At 33.5% G+C, this 18,922-nt stretch overlaps 1 protein-coding gene across 3 annotated transcripts in view; it reads left to right on the plus strand.

The window, feature by feature from the left end:
* The window catches only part of ODF2L (outer dense fiber of sperm tails 2 like), a 47,059-nt gene that overhangs the window by 10,621 nt on the left and 17,516 nt on the right, over positions 1 to 18,922 (plus strand). For 2 of the 3 annotated variants that reach the window (XM_023509827.1, XM_023509826.1), the window contains exons 2-10: positions 1,313 to 1,478; positions 3,518 to 3,650; positions 4,294 to 4,422; positions 7,282 to 7,344; positions 7,480 to 7,557; positions 8,088 to 8,204; positions 11,475 to 11,660; positions 14,428 to 14,537; positions 15,239 to 15,374. In XM_023509827.1, coding sequence (XP_023365595.1) covers positions 1,366 to 1,478; positions 3,518 to 3,650; positions 4,294 to 4,422; positions 7,282 to 7,344; positions 7,480 to 7,557; positions 8,088 to 8,204; positions 11,475 to 11,660; positions 14,428 to 14,537; positions 15,239 to 15,374 — 1,065 coding nt within the window. In that variant the 5' untranslated portion in view covers positions 1,313 to 1,365. Of the gene's footprint in view, positions 1 to 1,312; positions 1,479 to 3,517; positions 3,651 to 4,293; positions 4,423 to 7,281; positions 7,345 to 7,479; positions 7,558 to 8,087; positions 8,205 to 11,474; positions 11,661 to 14,427; positions 14,538 to 15,238; positions 15,375 to 18,922 lie in introns of those variants that run through there. The other variant, XM_023509828.1, reaches the window with a different exon arrangement.

Raw genomic sequence — 18,922 nt, forward strand, 5'->3', positions numbered from 1 at the left:
GGGTTCGAATCCCCAGCCCGGGCCCACCAAACAACAATGATGGCTGCAACCAAAAAATGGCAAGGCGTTGTGGCGGGCGCCTGTGGTCCCAGCTACTTGGGAGGCTGAGACAGGAGACTCGCTTGAGCCCAGGAGTTGGAGGTTGCTGTGAGTGTAATGCCACGGCACTCTACCCAGGGGTATAGCTTGAGGCTCCGTCTCAAAAAAAAAAAAACAAAAACTGAACAAATGTAATATAGAAAATGAAATTAAGTCACAAAGAGGTAAATATCTGATAAAAATGCTAAAAACTTTATAATTTTTTATTTTATGTAAATATAAAATGAAGGCAGGGAAAGATATTATCATGTATTGTTAGAGTTGTGAAAACACAACTTTAGTGGGGCTAAAGCTCTAACTCAGGAGTGTCCAACCTTGTTTTTTTCCCTCTGTCAGACATTGGAAGAATAAAAGTTTCTTGGGCCACACATTAAATACACAGACACTAACGACACTGATAGCAAAAAAAAAAAAAAAAAAGGTCTGTTTATACTTGTGATTATTTGAGGACACTATAGATAAATAAAAAAAGTCCTCACAAAATCAGCATGCAGCCCACAGGCGTCAGGTTGGATACCCTTGTATTGTTTAAAATTTATGAAGAAATTCATAAATAGTCATGTTTTTAAAATAACATCTGGAAGCTTCAGTGAAAATAATTAGATCCATCAGTAAAATTTGGAAGTAATGTCATCTGTCAAATCATTATCACAAAAGAATATCCTAGATTGAGGTGGGAATAGGAATACAGGAATTTAACTTTGAAAGCCTACTTTTAAAAGAATATCCTGTCTGTAGCTATTGTTGCCAAATACTTTCAAAAGTACCTTGAATTTCTGTGGTTTCTGTTATCTCTAGGCATAAATAAAATAAATTTCTTATTGGACGGGTTCAGTGGAACTGAGGACCATGGTTAACCTGTGGTATTTATATCCATTGTCTAGTCTTAACTGGATTTAAATATTATTGTAATACTTTAAGAGATAGACTAATAAAGATTTCTGTACTATTGTAATTATGTAGAAACTATCAGGCCTTTTGGAAACTATGTAGAAATTGACAGTTGTTGAATGGTTGTGCTGTGCTATTTTGATACTATTTTGAATTAGTGTAACAATGAGGAGCAGTTCTAAATTTGATTGTATCTTGGAAATGTTACTCTTTTGCACATTCTTAGATATTTATCTTATTGTTAGAGGGTAATGACAGAAAAAAAGAATATTGAAATAATAAGTTTAATAAGTTAATAATAAGTTTATTTCCTATCTTTCAGCTTATGTGGAGAAGTTGTTGTGGAAACCACCTATACATCTGTTCACAGAATTTATGGCGGAGCCTCTAAGTAATGGAAGTCGTTCAGAAGAACACTTTTCCCATGTTAAATGTAGATCAGAGAAAGAAGATTTACTACCTTGTGCCAGTGAAAGTCATCTCTGCTGGTATTCTCATCAATATCAGGGGAAATCTAATTTTCTGATTTCTAGATTTCATTCTTGTGTATTATGTAAATCGTTCGAAGCAAATACAGCATCGTTTCAAGAATATCTTCTTCAAATTTAGTATTTATTAAAATATATTTGTTTAATCTGATTACAAATATGCTCAGAATTTGCTAGCTTTTTTGAATCTTAGTGAAAGTAATTAAAAATGAAAACCTTAAGAATTTATAAAGTAAAGCTTTTTAGTTAAATGAAACTATAAATAATATGTGATATTCGAAATGTAGTTAATGAGTATTAATTTACTATCATTTGGTATATTACTATATAACAAATACTTGTCATGTTTTACTTCTTTGGAAAGGGAAATCACTTACTATTTATATTTATCCCCCCACTTGGCAATCTTAAAATACCATTACCGGTGCTATGGGTAGTACTGTCGCTGCAGCTTCGGGTTTAGTTTTTTATAAATTAAAATGAAATTTTGTCATACATTATCATTCTCGAATTTCTGCCCATGGTTTTTGATAAGGGACAGGTGTCACTTATGGCTGGAATCTTCTTAGGCCCGTTACTTAAAGCTGGTAGTGCTTAAGAACATAAGCTACTTTTTGATGTAGCCTCTAAGATGTCATCAATTGTTAATGAGCCATCCCATTATTACTATAAAGAAAGAAGCTGCCAATTAAAGAAAGGCACATTTTTTTATATCATTTGGAATTTTATTTATAAATATTGAAAATGTGCCTTTCGACTTAATTGTACAGGAGAACCTCCATAGTTGACCACCTCCTTAAGTTGACCTAATTTTCACAGACTGGACATGTACCACATGTACATATCAGTACAGTAGGCTTAGTTCCTTGTGGTGACTGTCTCCATATGTTGTCCCATTTGTTACAGTCTCTGGGGTGGTCAACGTACAGAGGTTCTACGGTATGTAGATTTTTTTTTTATTTTTTTTGGCCGGGGCTGGGTTTGTACCCAACACCTCTAGCATATGGGGCCACCAACCTACCCTTTTGAGCCATAGGTGTCACCCCCAGGTATGTAGATTTTTAATCCAAATAACTTGTTTTTGCTTAAAAGTAAAATGTAGGTGTAGTAAGTTAAGGCATTCTCAAAATTTGTTTATACGTAAAATCCAACTCTTTTGAGCCACTTTGTTGTCCTTGCTATTATGTTAAGAGTACTGTCTTGGTGATATGGCATACTTTGGGAGCATTTTTAAATGAAGTGAAATTTTTGGTGCTGGGTGCTTAATGTTGCTAAACATTTCTACTTTGCTAACTCCCCCAATCCCTGTCTATAACCCTTTTTATAAATTTTGAGTATGTGCAAAAATAGATAAAGACTATTTCTTGGCTGATAAAGATTATAAGAAGTGTTCTGATTTCAGTATGTAAAAATGGCAGAAAAATGTATCTTACAATAATAGTAGTATCTAGGTAAAACAAAATCAAGAAGGCAGATACCAGTTTTGTTTAAAATGATGATGTATTTTATAGCCAAATGTGAAGGATATTTTAGATATCTAGAGAACTTTAATTTTTTTCTTTTCCATTAATTTAGGAAACTTCCTATGGAAGTTTCACTATTTGTGAAAAACAGTAAGTTTCAAGAAAAGATTGTGAAATGAGGTCTAGAAAGACAAATCGTTGAGGTCTGGAGGAGGGGTAGGAATGGAAGAAGAAAGACATATGTACATTCACATAAATTGCTTTATAAAGCAGGAAGGGGAAAGTGAATAACCCAAATATAGCACAGTTAAGCATTACTGTTAGTAGCCACTGTGTTTTACATATCTCAGCATTTTAAAAACTGTGTTTCCACGTATAGAAGATGTATAAAAATTATGGAAGTACAAATAGGCAAAAGATGTACACATTTTCAGTGACAATTTACTGCTACATTTTGCAAAGCATTTTACGAAACTGAAATATTTAGTTAGGCCTAGCTATAGTTGCATAAAAAATGTAACTAATTTATAAATTGGAGTATATTTAACTTAAATTTTATTTGTCCACTTGTAATAGCCTGAAGCAGGACATCCTGAATGAAAAGAATGAACTGGAAGCAACACTTAAGGAAGCCGAGTTGGCAGCCCATTCTGTAGAATTACTTTTGCCATTATTTAAGGATACCATTGAAGAGATTAGTTTTGAAAATGTGAGTATGTGACTTGTGAATATCTAATAAAATAAAAAACTGGTATAATACTCAGTGTATTAACTGAGGTTTTCATGTGTTAAGTAGGTATGCTCAGATGCAGGTATTTGATACCCCAAATGAGGGTTTTTTAGTATCTTTTAGTCCTCTGTCACCAACTGCAATTCTTTTCCTAAAAGATAAATCTCAGGCACGTACCTGGTAAGAGGTCAAACTAGAAACTGTGTACCTGGAGTTAAATTAGAGAATTAGCTTCTCTCAAGTATGAATTTAAAACTAAAATCTTCTGAAAGATGAAATCTCTCTATTTTCTATAGTATTACTTGGAATAGAAAACGATTTTTAAATTTTAGTATACTAAAGTTTGAATTAGAGACAAAAGTCAGATTATATTCTATAACTTTTATTAGAGTAAATGCCTGATACTTTTAGAACTTAAGCCCTTATTTTGGTTTCATTTCACTTTCATGTACTGTGTAACAAATCCAATTCACTATTAATAAACTTTGCAAAATTTACTGTTACTATGCACAAAAGAATTATTTTGTTAGAAAAATTTTGGTTTGATACTAGTCTTAAATTTTATAGCATTGTACTTAATGCTGTGTCTTAAAATGTGTCTGTGGCTCTTATATTTTGTCAGGCTAATCTTTCTGCATCCAGTTTGAAGAAGATTTCTGAACAGAAGGAAATATTAACAAACGAATTAGACACTTTTAAGCGTGTAAAACTAGCTTTAGAACATCTTCTTAGAAATTCGGACTATAAACAAGTAAGGCATCAATACTAAGCGTTCATTTAATAGTGATAATTCTCATTTGAAGGGTACATTATTTCTCAAACTGTAGAAATTAAAATATTGATATACTTGAAATGAAAATAATATTTTAATATTATTAAATATTTTTAATTGAATTTTTGAATTAATTGAATTTTTTTGATATAGAAATTATTAAGTTAACCATTTTAATCTTTTGTAAATAGCTCTATAGGAAAATAGCACGTTTGTAACAACTTTATTGAGATACAATTCACATACTATACAGTTCTGCCATTAAAGTATAAAATTCAGTGTTTTCTTAATGCATTCAGTGTTGTGCAGCCATTGCCACACTCAATTTTAGGACATTTTCATTACGCCAGAAAGAAACCTTCTACCCTTTAGTAGTTCACCTGTCATCTCACCCACTCCTCCTCAAAGGAGCCCTCGGCAGGCAGCTTTTCCCTGTGTCTGCCTCTATGGATGCCTATTGTAATTCATATAATGGGATCAATACGTGGTAGTTTGTGACTCCTCCTTTCACTCAGCAAGATGTCTTCAAGGTTCACCCATGCTGTAGCATGCAGCACTACTGAATTCCTCTTTGTTGCTGAATAGCATTCCGTTCTGTGAATAGACCACTTTTATTTATTCATCAGTTGATGGACGTTTGGGTTGTTTCCACTTTTTGGCTGCTGTGAAGAATACTGCTATTAACGTTTATTTACAAATTGTGGTGTAGATAATAGATATTTTTGTTCCTCTTCTATCTGTACCTAGGAGTGGAACTTCTTGACTGACTTATATTTTTTATACACACACATGCAGACCTGCTTTTCCTTTGATCTAGCCCAGGGTTTTCTTTTGACTTAGGATTGTCCTTCTCCACATTTTTTTCTTATCTCTGCACGGCTCATATGCATAACACAATTAGAGCCCATCTTATCAAACATAGGGAGAGTGGGAGTAAGATGAGAGGATGTCACTTCTTTATTAGGAAAAACTGACTTAGAACTTTTGCTAAATCAGGTAAAGAAAACTGAAGCCTAACTTTATAGACATGTGGTCAGGTATGGTATAATTGTTAAGTTAAAAGTATTTAAAAGAATAAATTAGTATTTTTCTTCTCCATTACTACTTGTCATTGATAGGATAACAAGATCAAAATTTTTAACCTGATAGGCTCTGTTAATTCTAACTAGGGTTTGTGAATCCTCTGAAATATTATGTAAAATGTTGTGTATGTTGACTGGAGAGAAGAACTCTACATCAATAATTTTTATTTCTCGGTGTTTATTCTGTTGAATTTTAGAACAAATATAGTTGAAGAAATTAACTTTTGTGATAGGTTTAAAAATCTTGAGCTAATGACAAAAATCACCTAAATTCTTCTGACTCCTTTCTGGTTTTTCCTGTCATAGCATTTTTTAAGAATTATAAAAGCGACTTAATATTAGGTAGCAGTTTTGGTAATTAAAAAGTTTCATGTTCATTATAGAAAATTGACATATGCAGAGAAATTCTAATAACTTTCTCAATTTCAGTATTCAGTGAAATGTCGCTGTCAAGCAGTGTTAATTTGGTGTTGGATATCTTCTTCAGTCTTTTGTTCTATGGCCACATAGAATTCTGTTATTGATTTGCTGTAATTCTTTTTTTTTTGAGACAGAGCCTCAAGCTGTCCCCCTGGGTAGAGTGCTGTGACATCACAGCTCACAGCAACCTCTAACTCCTGGGCTTAAGCAAGTCTCCTGCCTCAGCCTCCCAAGTAGCTGGGACCACAGGCGCCCACCACAATGCCCGGCTATTTTATGGTTGCAGCTGTCGTTGTTGTTTGGTGGGCTGGGGCTGGATTTGAACCCGCCACCTTTGGTGTATGCGGCTGGTGCCTTAGCCACTTGAGCCACAGGCGCCGAGCCAATTCGCTGTAATTCTTTAAGAAATTTCTTGGCTCTGCGCCTGTGGCTCAAGTGGCTAAGGTGCCAGCCACGTACACCTAAGGTGGTGGGTTTGAATCCAGCCTGGGCCCACCTGACAACAATGACGGCTGTAACCAAAAATAGCCAGGCATTGTGGTGAGTGCCTTTGGTCCCAGCTACTTGGGAGGCTGAGGCAGGAGACTCACTTGAGCCCAGGAGTTAGAGGTTCCTGTGAGCTGTGATGCCATGGCACTCTACCCAGGGGGACAGCTTGAGACTTTGTCTCAAAAAAAAAAAAAAAGAAATTTCCTATTGCTAGAATTTTGGTCATTTATAATTCTTGCCTATTTATAAACAGTGATGTGCTGAGGTTCTTTTGTATACAGGATTTTTGCAATTTTTCTGTACATTGGCCTATACTTTCTGAGAGATTCTTTTGAGATTAATTTAGTAAATTAATTTTATAAATTTTGGGCAAAAACTGATTTAGAGTACTTAGGCAAAAATCTTTTCAGTGATTAACTCCTTTACAAATCTTAACTGTGCATAGTAGTTGTGCATACAAATTTCTTTCTCTTTTCTTTTTTTTGAAACAGTCTCAAGCTGTCACTCTGGGTAGAGTGCTGTGGTGTCACAGCTCACAGCAACCTCAAGCTCCTGGGCTCAAGTGATTTTTTTGCCTCAGCCTCCCAAGTAGCTGGGACCACAGGCTCCCACCACAACACCTGGCTATTTTTTTGTTGTTGCAGTTGTTATTGTTGTCATTGTATTTTGGTGGGCCTTGGCTGGGTTCAAACCTGCCAGCTTCTGTATATGGGCCAGGGCCTTACCTGCTGAGCTATGAGCACTGCCCACCATATCAATTTCTTGAAAGGTGCTTATTTTACTTTCTGCATTTATCTAGAAAATTGTAATTAGTGAGCACTGATTTATGATATCCTCTCTTTTACAGACAGGAGACGATTTACCTAGCCTGTTGTTAAAGATTCTAACTGAGGATGGAAGTGAAAATACTGTAAGTCTTTTCACATTTACTTTGTGTCCATTCTTTCTGACTTTTTTGGTTGTATATGACGTTGCTTTATGAAATTAACCACTATCAACTATTATAAACTAAGTTGTGAAATTTCTCAATCTTAAATTATATTAGCTAACGAGTCTTAAGAAGAGGGTACTTGAGAAGGAAACCTATATCCAAGAACTTTCTTGTTTGTTTCAGAATGAAAAGGTAAGCAAATTTTGAGCTTAATTCATCATATGTTCTTATTTTTTGACACCCTCTTCCCTTTCTTCCTATCTTGGCCCAAGTCTTCAGAAATAAATACAGAAATTTTTTTCTTTAAATTCTAGATCATTTGGGTATTTTACAAGTTTTACGTTGTCGAATATAACATCTTAACTTTATTAAGTTGTTGTTTTGAGTTTTATGGTGTTTCAGTTAGATTACTTGGCATAAATCACTCTAAACAAGGAACTCCTAGTAATTTATATTTCAATTTGGGGACAAACTAAGGAATCTTGGTATTTTTAGGAGCATTTTATACATACCTGTAATTTTACTGAGGAGGATAGATGAGAATTTTTAAAATAGAAAATTATCAGAATCCCCGCCAACTTACATGAAATACATTTGTACAGATGGGAGTTTATGTAAAGCAGTGCTTTGCTTTTTTATTAGCATTTTAGTTTGTCTAAGTTGGGGTAAAACTGAAGTTATTGGAGAAGTATATCAACACATTTTTTTTCTCTTTGTTACAGGCAAATGCTTTGAAAGCAAACCGTTTTTCTCAATCAGTAAAAGTAGTACATGATCGACTACAGTTCCAAATTCATAAAAAGGAAGCAGAGAATGATAAGCTAAAAGAATACATAAAGGTTATAAATATTTATCTATATTCGCATAGATATATTACCTGTTTTTATAGTTTAAATGATAAAATTAATTGAAAAGCTATGAATCCATTTCTTAATTCTAGAATTTGGTGGTTTTAAAGTGAGTATTTTAAGTGTTGCCATGGGAAATACATGTTTAAAGGTAAATCTTTTGGCCTACCTAAAGATTTGGGTTCAAATCCCAGTATAAAATTTCTATCACTTTTTATTGCCAAACTAGGAAGGATGTATAGAGATTGAATAACTGTAGAAATCTTTCTTGTTACATAATTAACTTATGTCTGTTGTGGAAAATTTATAAAATATGGAAAATATAAAGGAGGAAATAGAAACTTAAAAACACCAAATCATTGTTAACATTTTAATGTATATTATTTCAGTCTCCTTTCTGCATTTATATATACATGCATATGTACTCTTACACGTTTAAAATGTATAGTCAATAAATGTTTCTTTGTTACACATCAGAATAATTTTAAAATCAGTTAAACTAGCTTTACTTTTCAGAGAGTTGAGTAATCCTTTTGATATTACATATAACTTTGTAGCACTTTAATTGAAAGGAATTTTATGGTTTAATTATTCTGTTAGAGTCAAAGTTACTTTGAGGTAAGAATTTCTACGGTCATTTATTTTTGTCAAAGGAAAAGGAGCAATATTCCCACCTTCAGAGAAGTGCGCACAGACTCAAACACCGTTGAGTAGGAGGACTTCTGAGTCAGATTTCTGTTTGCTTGTGTATTCCTGAATTAGAGTAGATATTTGTAACCTGTGGCAAGTTTCAAAACTGCACCTGTAATTTTTTTTTTTTCCTTTGGTGACAAAAAACTTTTGCCCATTAAAGGGATATTAGCAGCCTTATGGAGGATGTAAATTTTGTCCTTTGTTCCTCCTAGTTATTTTAAGTGTTTTCCCTCCTAGGTTCCCTGTGGGTTCATATCCTAGGGCGCTACAGATGAACTAGTTGGTATTACAGTGCATTCATTGTTTTGGTAAATACAAGAGGGTGCATATGATTTAACATGTCTGATACATGATTTCACGTATTACCACATGAATGATTACAATTTATTTTGCACAGTTTTTAATTAAGTCCTCAAACAACATTTGGGAAAGTTTTGGAAAATACTTTCTTCCATTAAAAACAAAATATTAAATAGTTTTTTTAAAATACGTTCTTTTTTAATCTTTGATAAATTATAAAAAGGAACGTAAGGCTAAAAACCTAAGATTTTGCTATGAAATTCTCCTGTTTAATACTTCTGAGTTTAAATTCCTTTTCACAAATACTACTGTTAAGCGATTAAAGGAAGCTGCCATCCGTTACTGATTTTCCTTCATTCCCTCTCACAGACTTTTGGATTGTAAGGTATTAAGTAATTGGGTATCAGAATTTAGTTCTGTGACTTACATTTTACAGAATTTTTTTTTTTAACACCCTGAACTTGGTTTGGCAACATAAATATGAGATATTTCTTTTTTATTACTGTTGCTGAGTCACCTCATCTTTCTGGATCTTTTAAACATTTTAATTTATATTGTAATTTTCTGAGAATTATCTCAAAGATTGAACCAATTTTTCTTTCTAGATGGTAGCAGTTGTAATTACAAGATTTTCGTATATTTAGAAGAGAAAATTATCTATATAACATGCAACATGTGTGTAGTTCTTTGGAAATAAGAAAAGCAAATAATCCATTTTATGTGTTTATACCTTTGACAAATCACTGAAAGGTTATTTTGAAACTATAAAAATAATTTGATAGTTTCAGTATGCTCCCTGACAGTGCTTAAATTTGGAATTTGATAAATCTTGCCCAGAACAATGTTGAAAAAAAAATTTACCTCACCTTTCATATTTTAAAAGGTTTTTACTTGAGTGTAACAACTATTCATAGTGTGATGCTGACACCCTGTGGATACTTAGAGGAATGACATTGGTATTCGGGGTGGGGTGGGGAGTTGTCCCTTTCTCATAACTAGACTTACTGCTGCATTGCTCTTTGTTTTTCTGTAGCTACTTATTAAGTTTCATAGGAATTTTTTCTTTAGTTTAAGATATATTTTTAAAGATAATTTAAGAATGTGTTGCTTCTTTGTCACTCTTCAAAGAGATCAAGTCTAAAACCTAAGATGTACTTCTTAATTTCAATTTTAGTGGAAAAAGCATAGTTTTTGTTGATTCTAAAGTTAAGTGAAAAGCCCCAGACTTTGCTGCAACTGCTTTGAAAAATTTTTTAAATTAAAACAGCCAAGCAATGGGAGACCAAACTAAATTCTGTAATAATCTCACATTCTTTTCAAGACTACAGAACTTTCAACATGTGAAGGCATTAAACTCTTGCCTTTAAATTCTTATATACTTAATATTCAAATACTTTAAATACAGAGTCTTGAAAGAATTTGAAATAGACAGATGAGAGTTACTACATCCCTCATTCACCCAGCCTAATGTTCCGTCTGTCATTATGTGCCCAAGAGCTATGTGAAGGAGATGGTCACGCTAATGACCACCATCACCTGCAAGGGTAGAAGGCTGTCCTCAAACATCTTTTGCCCTCCCTAATCTTATGAATTTGATAGTCATTAATTTATCTAAACCTGTGTTTGTTCTTAGAATAATGAGCCACTTCCACAACTTTGCTACTCATCACATAAAACAATACTTTTATTGTCTTTAATGTACACTTTCTAATGTCCAGGCATGCCCCCTAATGCTAGTAAATTAAAATCGGATAAATAAATCTTATGTTTATTTCATCTCTACTCTTTATGATCTATAGAGTGTATTCATATCTTCTTTAAGCCTTTATCTTTTGGACTAAAGAGTGCTAATATATTTGGGGAGCTACCAATTCCTTTGCATTTTGGTATCCATTATTGCTTCTATCTCAATGACATTTTTTAAAGTAGTTTTTAAGCTAGTATTGTGTAATATTCTAGATGTGAACTGGAAAAAATTCAAGTTAATGTCAGAAGTTTTAAGGAACTTAGTGTTTGTACCATAATCACCAGTTTTAGTATCTTTAGTAGTAACGGTAGCATTAGTTTGAGGTTGGCTTGGTTCAGTTTGCATTCTTTAACTGTTCACAGAGAAGCATTGGTAAAGTCAGCTTTCTTTACTGTTTCACTTTATATTCATCTTATGAGTAATCATTTTGATAAAAATCTGTGAGGAAGATTATGTACACATTTTTACAATGCTTACACAAACATTGGAGTTCTGAAATAATTGTTGCTAGTATTTTTTAGAGCTTAGAATCCAAGATAGCCAAATGGAACTTGCAACTGAGAATGAATAAGCACGAGGCTGTGGCGATGAAGAAAGCAAGCAGGCAAAAAGTGACAGCTCTAAAAAAAGCGTCTCAGATTTATCAACAAAGGCTCGAACACTTTACAGGAGATATTGAAAACTTTGCTTCCAAAATTAGAGATCAGGTAAGCATTCTTTTTTCATATACTTAGTTTAGTAGTTAAAACTACTTCATGACACTTAATATAATTTTATTCTGAATGCTATTATTGATACTGGGAGAACTTTACTGATACTTTTTGCTTTTGATTTTTATTGTGGAATGTTATGTAAAATATCAAATTTGCAGATTGAATCATATCAGCCATTTTCTTGGGAACTGTACTTAAAGGAAAAGTTCAGTGGTCCCCCCCTCCACACACATCCCCACACTATGGCTACACTATGGCCGATAACACTTCTGTATGTATTTTCCCTTGGAAACTTACAGTGCACGTTGACATAAGTAAAGGCCCTGAGAAGGCTTTCAGCAAAACAGTGTAATCAACAGTAAGAACTCAGAGTTTCCCATACTTACTTAACCACAAACCTCTTCTTTTATACACAAAGCAACTCTTGGAACTTGTTCTGAGGAACACTAGTTTGGGAAATGCTGATTTGTTATTAGACCATATGACTTTATTCAGTAATTACTTCAATCTTTGTAATGCATTTAAAACTATGTGCTGCGTAAACATACCATGCAAAAGATATCTGTGGATATAGTACAGAGTTGAAAAAAGGATTCAGTGCTTTGCTTTTTTTGACAAATTATTACATTTATTCAGTTATGAATTAATATTTTTTTGATGTCTTACTCGTATCCTATCTCTTAAGAATGTGAAGGCCCGTAGAATTATTAGAGGCTTTTAGAAATGGAAACAGAAGAGTTGGTTCTTTTTTTAATCATATGGTTGTCTTTTCTCTTGCCATCTCTTCAGAAAGGCCATTCTGGATTATTCCTTTTAAAACAGTCCTATAACAAGCATATTAATATTTTAATTTTTTTTAAATAGCATTTATTGTAATCTAAAACTATCTCATTTATTTTTTAGTTTGCGTCTATGATTTTTTTTAACTGTTTCCCTCTACTTAAATATCAGTCCTGGGAGGCAGGAGCTTGCTGATCCCCTTCACCTAAGGATACAATTATTAAGAACAGTATCTTAAGTCCAACATAGGAACAGTTCACCAACAGGAGCTAAATAATAGTTCAATAAAGCATGATCTCCTATCTACACAATGGCTGAAATTTACTAAGTACTACACAGAGATCAAGGAAAATGAAGATTTGGGAGGGTCTGTGGTCTTTGGTAATAAGAAGGTCACTATTACTAATTCAGGCACAGTTCAGTGATAAAAGGAAAAGTGAGGAGGCTTTTGCTTTATATCTACATATTTCTAAGACCAGATCAAAGAAGAAATGAGAATTTTGAAAGTGCTGGGGACAACTAATTCTGACAGTGCGCAGGGCCAGGATGCTAAATGCCTTGTAATTCTTCACACTGAAGAATTATCCCATTCCTTCTTTGAAACTTGGACAGATCCTCATTTTGCTTCTGATAGCTTACATGTGCCATTTCTATAAAAAGAAAAAGTAGGCCACCTCAAAAAGTCTCCTCTGGGAAGGTAATTTCTTCATCGACTGGTTCCTAAATCTAGAATGAAATACTAAGTAAGTCATTAATAATTTCTTCTCTAATATGTGAATTTCTTTTTCATTGGTAAAATTTCTAAATGTCTTACTTTGTTATTATATAAGTTCACACTTTATAACATATGCACAACTCATACTTCATAAGTTATATTAAAATCTATTTTACATAAAATGAAAACACAGTACCATTATTTCTTCAGTGTATCAAAAATATTACTGTGAAGAAAACTTGTAATATGCCTTATACATAGTAGATGCTTAATAAATACTTGTTCGAACACACCTATGGAGCATATTGCAAGGGTACAAGTCAAATCTGTCAAGTGTAGACCATATATGTCTTAACACAATAATCAAGTAAATGAGGCAAAAGCTACATTGATTGGGTTGATATAACCATGTCAGATGGTATAAAAAAAAAAAACAACACATTGTACCCCACATATCCATAAATGTAAAAATAAATAAATAAATAAATACTTGTTCAGTGAATGGATGACGGTGGGAAAGAAGGAAGTACCTAATAAATACCTGGGCATTTAATTTGTGTTCCTGACACTGTTGCATCCTAGTGAGTTTGTTTTCCTATAGACTGTAGACAGGGGGCACAGTGTCCGCAGCTCTTTAGGAGGATCTATAAGGAGTCCTTTGCATTATTTATTGACTATCTGCTGTGCTCCAGGAACTATTCAAGGGCCTAGAAATACAGCCTTAAACAAAGTAGACAAAAATCCCTACCTCATGGAGCTCACATAGAAAATGAATGAATGTGCCAGTGCTACCACTTTTATCTCTTTGTGAACATTAGCAGTGCTTGAAGGCTGATGGAATCTAGCAAAGATTCATTACAGCAAAGATAAATGAGATTGCATTACTAAATGTTATGGAGTTGTGGAACTGGGAGAGTTTCTGGTGTACTGTAAAGGGCTTCTTTCTCCTCTGATACTTATGTGGTTATCTTGGGTATGAAGATAAATGAAAAACTCAGTGAAAAGAAAGAAAATTATCTTCATTATTTATGAAATATTGTTTAAGATGGAACTTCCATGTGCATATAAAATATGCAATGTAGAGATTTCATTAAAGTTTACTTTAAAACTTTCCTGTTCAAAGTTATACACTGAAATTTTCCATATTAAGAGTTCCATACTTTTTTGGAAGAATTTGTCCTTGTTTATAATGAATTTGTATTTGGGGTTCTGAGCAAAACAAAAATGTTTTAAAATTACAAGATGAGTACTTTATGCTTTTTTTAGGAAGCCAGGTTATCTGAAACAATTTCAGTTTCCAATGCCTGGAAAAGTCGTTATGAGAAAGTTGTAATGGAAAAAACTGAATTGGAAGTTCAGATTGAAACAATGAAAAAGTAAGAACAAATTTAGGATATTTTTACTATTAGAATAAGGCTTTTTTTAGTTTTGTCCTCTTTTGTTTGTATTTTAATTCTTTTGAATTATATGTGGTAAAGGAACTATCTATATGATTTGATTTTTTTATTTATAATTCTTTAATATTTTCTTCATTATAAAAAGACTATGAAAATAAAAAAGTATGAAAATGTTCATTAAAAATGCATTAGTTTCACATTTTTTACTTACAGATTAGTATTTGATATCTGAATATGTGTCATTTATTATTTTTAGTAAATGTTAATACTACCTTTGTCTTAAATGGAAGTGATATTTCTCTTTTAACAAGAACGTGTAATAAAACAGCTTAGACTTGAATCAAGAGTAAATATATTTTATGATTTGAAATGTATTACTGGTAATTGAACAATAATGAACCTTGAGTATTTTGTTTTAAATGTCTTCTGTATATTCTCTTTACTTTTGTCATTGAAAACTGCTACATATGTATAATTTGCTTTAAAGATTGGTTGTTATTTCCTCAGTTGATCCTTTTATTTAACCTTGTCCCTAAAATTGTATGCCTGTGTGTGAATGAGATTCCTCCTATTCATTGTTATATAAATTTCTGATTACTTTTTGTATGTTCCCTGTTTGAAACATCCTACCAAAGTGATTTCCGAAACACACTTAAAAATGTACTATTCATTTTATAAAGGCAAATCAATAGTCTTCTGGAAGACCTGCAGAAAATGGAAGACCATGGAAAAAATTCATGTGAAGAAATTCTTAGAAAACTTCACTCAATTGAATATGAAAATGAAACTCTAAATCTTGAGAATACAAAATTAAAGGTACTATATATGTGTGTCTGTGCCGGTGTGTATTGTATAATGACAATTTAGTCTACTTAGTAGAAGTATCCTGAAGATACTATGTCTAGAATAGTGCTTTTGGATTGGTTTGTACTTTTTCCTTTTTAGGATATATGTTTTCAACAGAAGTTGACGGTCTCTTTGCCTCAACTTAAAAAAAAAATGATTTACTCTCCAATTTTTGCAGTTACGTGAATGTTCCAAAATTACATTAACTTTAATGCATAAGATTATTTCTAGGTGTCATGGTTACGATAGGATATAACCTCAGGCCGGTCTGTGTGAAACCAGAAAATATGTTCTTGGCTGCTTCATAACTAGAAAGAATTTTCCAACTTAGTCAAATCCAAGGGGTGATTGGTTTGCATGTGTAACCACAGAAGAGGTAGAGAAGAAGCTTTTATATTTTCTGAGAAAAAAGATATTTAATTTCTCAGTTAACCAGAGATACTCGTAACCAGATGAGACTTCACTAAGGATGATGGCACCATTCATTTTCAGTTACATAATACCACTTTTGGAAGACAGAAAACAATATTTTTAAACCATGAAATGAAGTTTGTATGTACAAAATAAATAATGACTTATTAGGAGCATAATATCAGTAGCATAGAGTACATTTTAGAGAAACTTCTACAATAAATATTTAACATTGTTTTGCTGTTTTATAACAGTTTGATTTTGTCACTGTATTAGAGAGAACTAAAAGATGTACATTTACTCTATATGTTAAGACGTTTTTATTAGAGATCTTTCACCTCCTTGGTTAAGTATATTCTTAGGTATTTTATTTTCTTTGCGGCTGTTGTAAATACTATTGAATTCTTGATTTGATTTTCTTGGCTATTATTTGTATTTTATTTCTTTTTTCCTTTATGAGATAGAGTCTCACTCAGTTGCCCTGGGGTCGTTTTTCTATTTTTAGTAGAGACAGGGTCTCGCTTTGCTTAGGCTGGTCTCAAACTCCTGAGCTCAGGTGATCCACCTGCCTCAGCTAGGATTTCAGGTGTGAGTCACCACACCTGGCCTATTTGTGTTTTTTTTCTTTTTTTTGAAACAGAGTCTCACTTTGTCACCCTTGGTGGAGTGCCATGGTGTAATAGCTCATAGCAACCTCATACTCTTGGGCTTAAGCAATCCTCTTGCTTTAGCCTCCCGAGTAGCTGGGACTACAGATGCCTGCCACAGTGCCTGGCTGTTTTTAGAGATGGGGTCTCACTCTTACTCAGGCTGGTCTTGAACCTTTGAACTCAGGCAATCCACTCGCTTCTACCTCCCAAAGTGCTAGGATTACAGGTGTGAATCACCTCACCCGCTTATTTGTGTTTTCTTAATTAAAAAATTCTAATTATTCAATGAGCATATTTCCTCCAACACATGTATTCAGTATTATCTTTGGAAGGAAGAATATTATGCTCATTACAGTAAACTTGGAGACTATAGAAATATAGAAAAAAACCCTTTATCCCACATCCTTTAGAGATAACTATGTTTTGTAATTTTTTTCACAATTGGTATTAAATGATGTCTTGCTTTATTTTAAAATGGGAAAATGTATGAATGTGTATAATAAATAATACAGACTCTTTAAAAACATCTTTCATTACTCTGTAATACATATTCCATGTAGATATTCCATATAGAAGTGTTAGATGATTGACTTAATTATTCCTTCTCTGTTGAACGTTCAGGTTATTTCCAGTCTTTTAACATTTATAAATAATGCTCTGATGAACTTTTTTGTACATTGTCGTGTGGTCTTTAGCTTAGATTCTCATACAGAATTAGAGTCAAAGAAGATGAACATTTTTTAAGTTTTTGATATGTTTTGCCATATTTCTTTTCAAGGTATTTTATTACCCATGCTGTCATTAGCTCTCTACATTTTGTCAGCATTGGAAATGAAATTTGTTTATTTATGGTGTTTGCTAATTTTACAGGTAAAAATAGTAATCTCTGTTTTACTTTGCACTCTGAGGAGCTAGTTTTAAACCTCTAAACTGTTTCTATTTTTGATTCTTCTGATGGTTATCTGCATGTCTCTAAATCACGTAACATTGTTTCTTGATTTATCATTTAGTCATTTGTATTGAATTTCTAGGCTATAGGGCACTAACAAAAATACCAACACAACTAAAAAGATAGCAGATTCTTATAAACACTATAGCAAACATGTAACTTTGCCTTTTTAATAAAAATATGTGACAGTAGTATGATGGAAGAAATTAAAGAACTAAGATTATTATGGATACAAGATTATGAAAATATAGCTAACATACAATCAGCACTTCCAAGATAGGGCACATGACCAAAGAGAAGGAAGAAGAGGAACATGGAGTATTTGGGCTTATTAGAATGCTGTATGCCTCTGTGGCTTGCTGTGTTCAGCTGTTTGTACAGTTTGTATTCAGCTGATAGGTCTTGTGTGTCTGTGCGTGTGTTTAGACAGAGTTTCACTTTGTTGCCCAGGCTAGAGTGCTATGGCACCAGCTTAACTCATTGTGATCTCAAACTCCTGGGTGCAAGTGATCCTCCTGTCTCAGAAGCAGGCTACATGTGCCCATCACAAGACCTGGCTTATTTTTCTAATTTTAGTAGAGATGGGGGGATCTTGCTTTTGCTCAGGCTGGTCTCATGCTCCTGAACTCAGGTGATCCTCCTGCCTCAGTCTCCTAGAGTGTGCTAGAATTACCAGGGCAGCTCAACCTATAGTTTTTCATGGTGCTAATGATTAACAAACTGGAAAAATACTCATTTGAACAAAAGTTGCTTCTTTGTTGTTAATACATTGGCATCATTCCCTTGATTAGCAATGTATGTAGGGTGTCCAGCTTTTTTCTGCTGCATATTGGAAGAATAAGAGTTACCTTGAGCCACATATCCAATACACAAACACTAGTGAAAGCTGATGAGCAAAAAAAAAAGATCCATTCATATTTTTTGCCATGTCTAACACCACAGATGAGCAAAATGGTTCTCAGATAATTTGCATGTGGCCCAGGGGCTGCAGGTTGGACACTCAGGCAAGGTGAGCTTCACTTAATGGAAATGGGAAACAGAGCAGATCATATATCTTGACTTCTTATTTAACATAAGGATATTTCTGTTTTTTCCCTTTTCTATCTGTTCTTTCCACATTCACTTCCCAATACCCTTTCCATTGCTGGTGTTGTTAACATTGACAATTTGTTCTGTTACCTTAAGTGCTCTTTTTCTGTAGTGACGTCTGTGACTTTTGTAAATAAAATTTAGCAAAATACTCACACAACTTTATTTCTGTTCAGCTTTTTAATTTTTGCTATAGTTTCCAAGTACCCTTCTTGCTGTACTGTGACCTTATCATGATAGCTTTTTTTTTTTTTTTTTTTTGCTCAAAGCTCTGCATCCTATTTCTGTTCTCTGGCGCACCTGTTCTCCCAGATTTCTTCAACTTGAGGCCCTCTGTCTTTGAGTCTGAACAGGTTGTTCTCCAGGCCTGCTGCCCAGCTGCCATGCTGGAACTTCCTTCGTCTGCTCTCCTGGTTCTA

This window comes from Otolemur garnettii, unplaced genomic scaffold, assembly GCF_000181295.1.
Source record: "Otolemur garnettii isolate 467f Iridium unplaced genomic scaffold, OtoGar3 scaffold00010, whole genome shotgun sequence".
Lineage (NCBI taxonomy): Eukaryota > Metazoa > Chordata > Mammalia > Primates > Galagidae > Otolemur > Otolemur garnettii.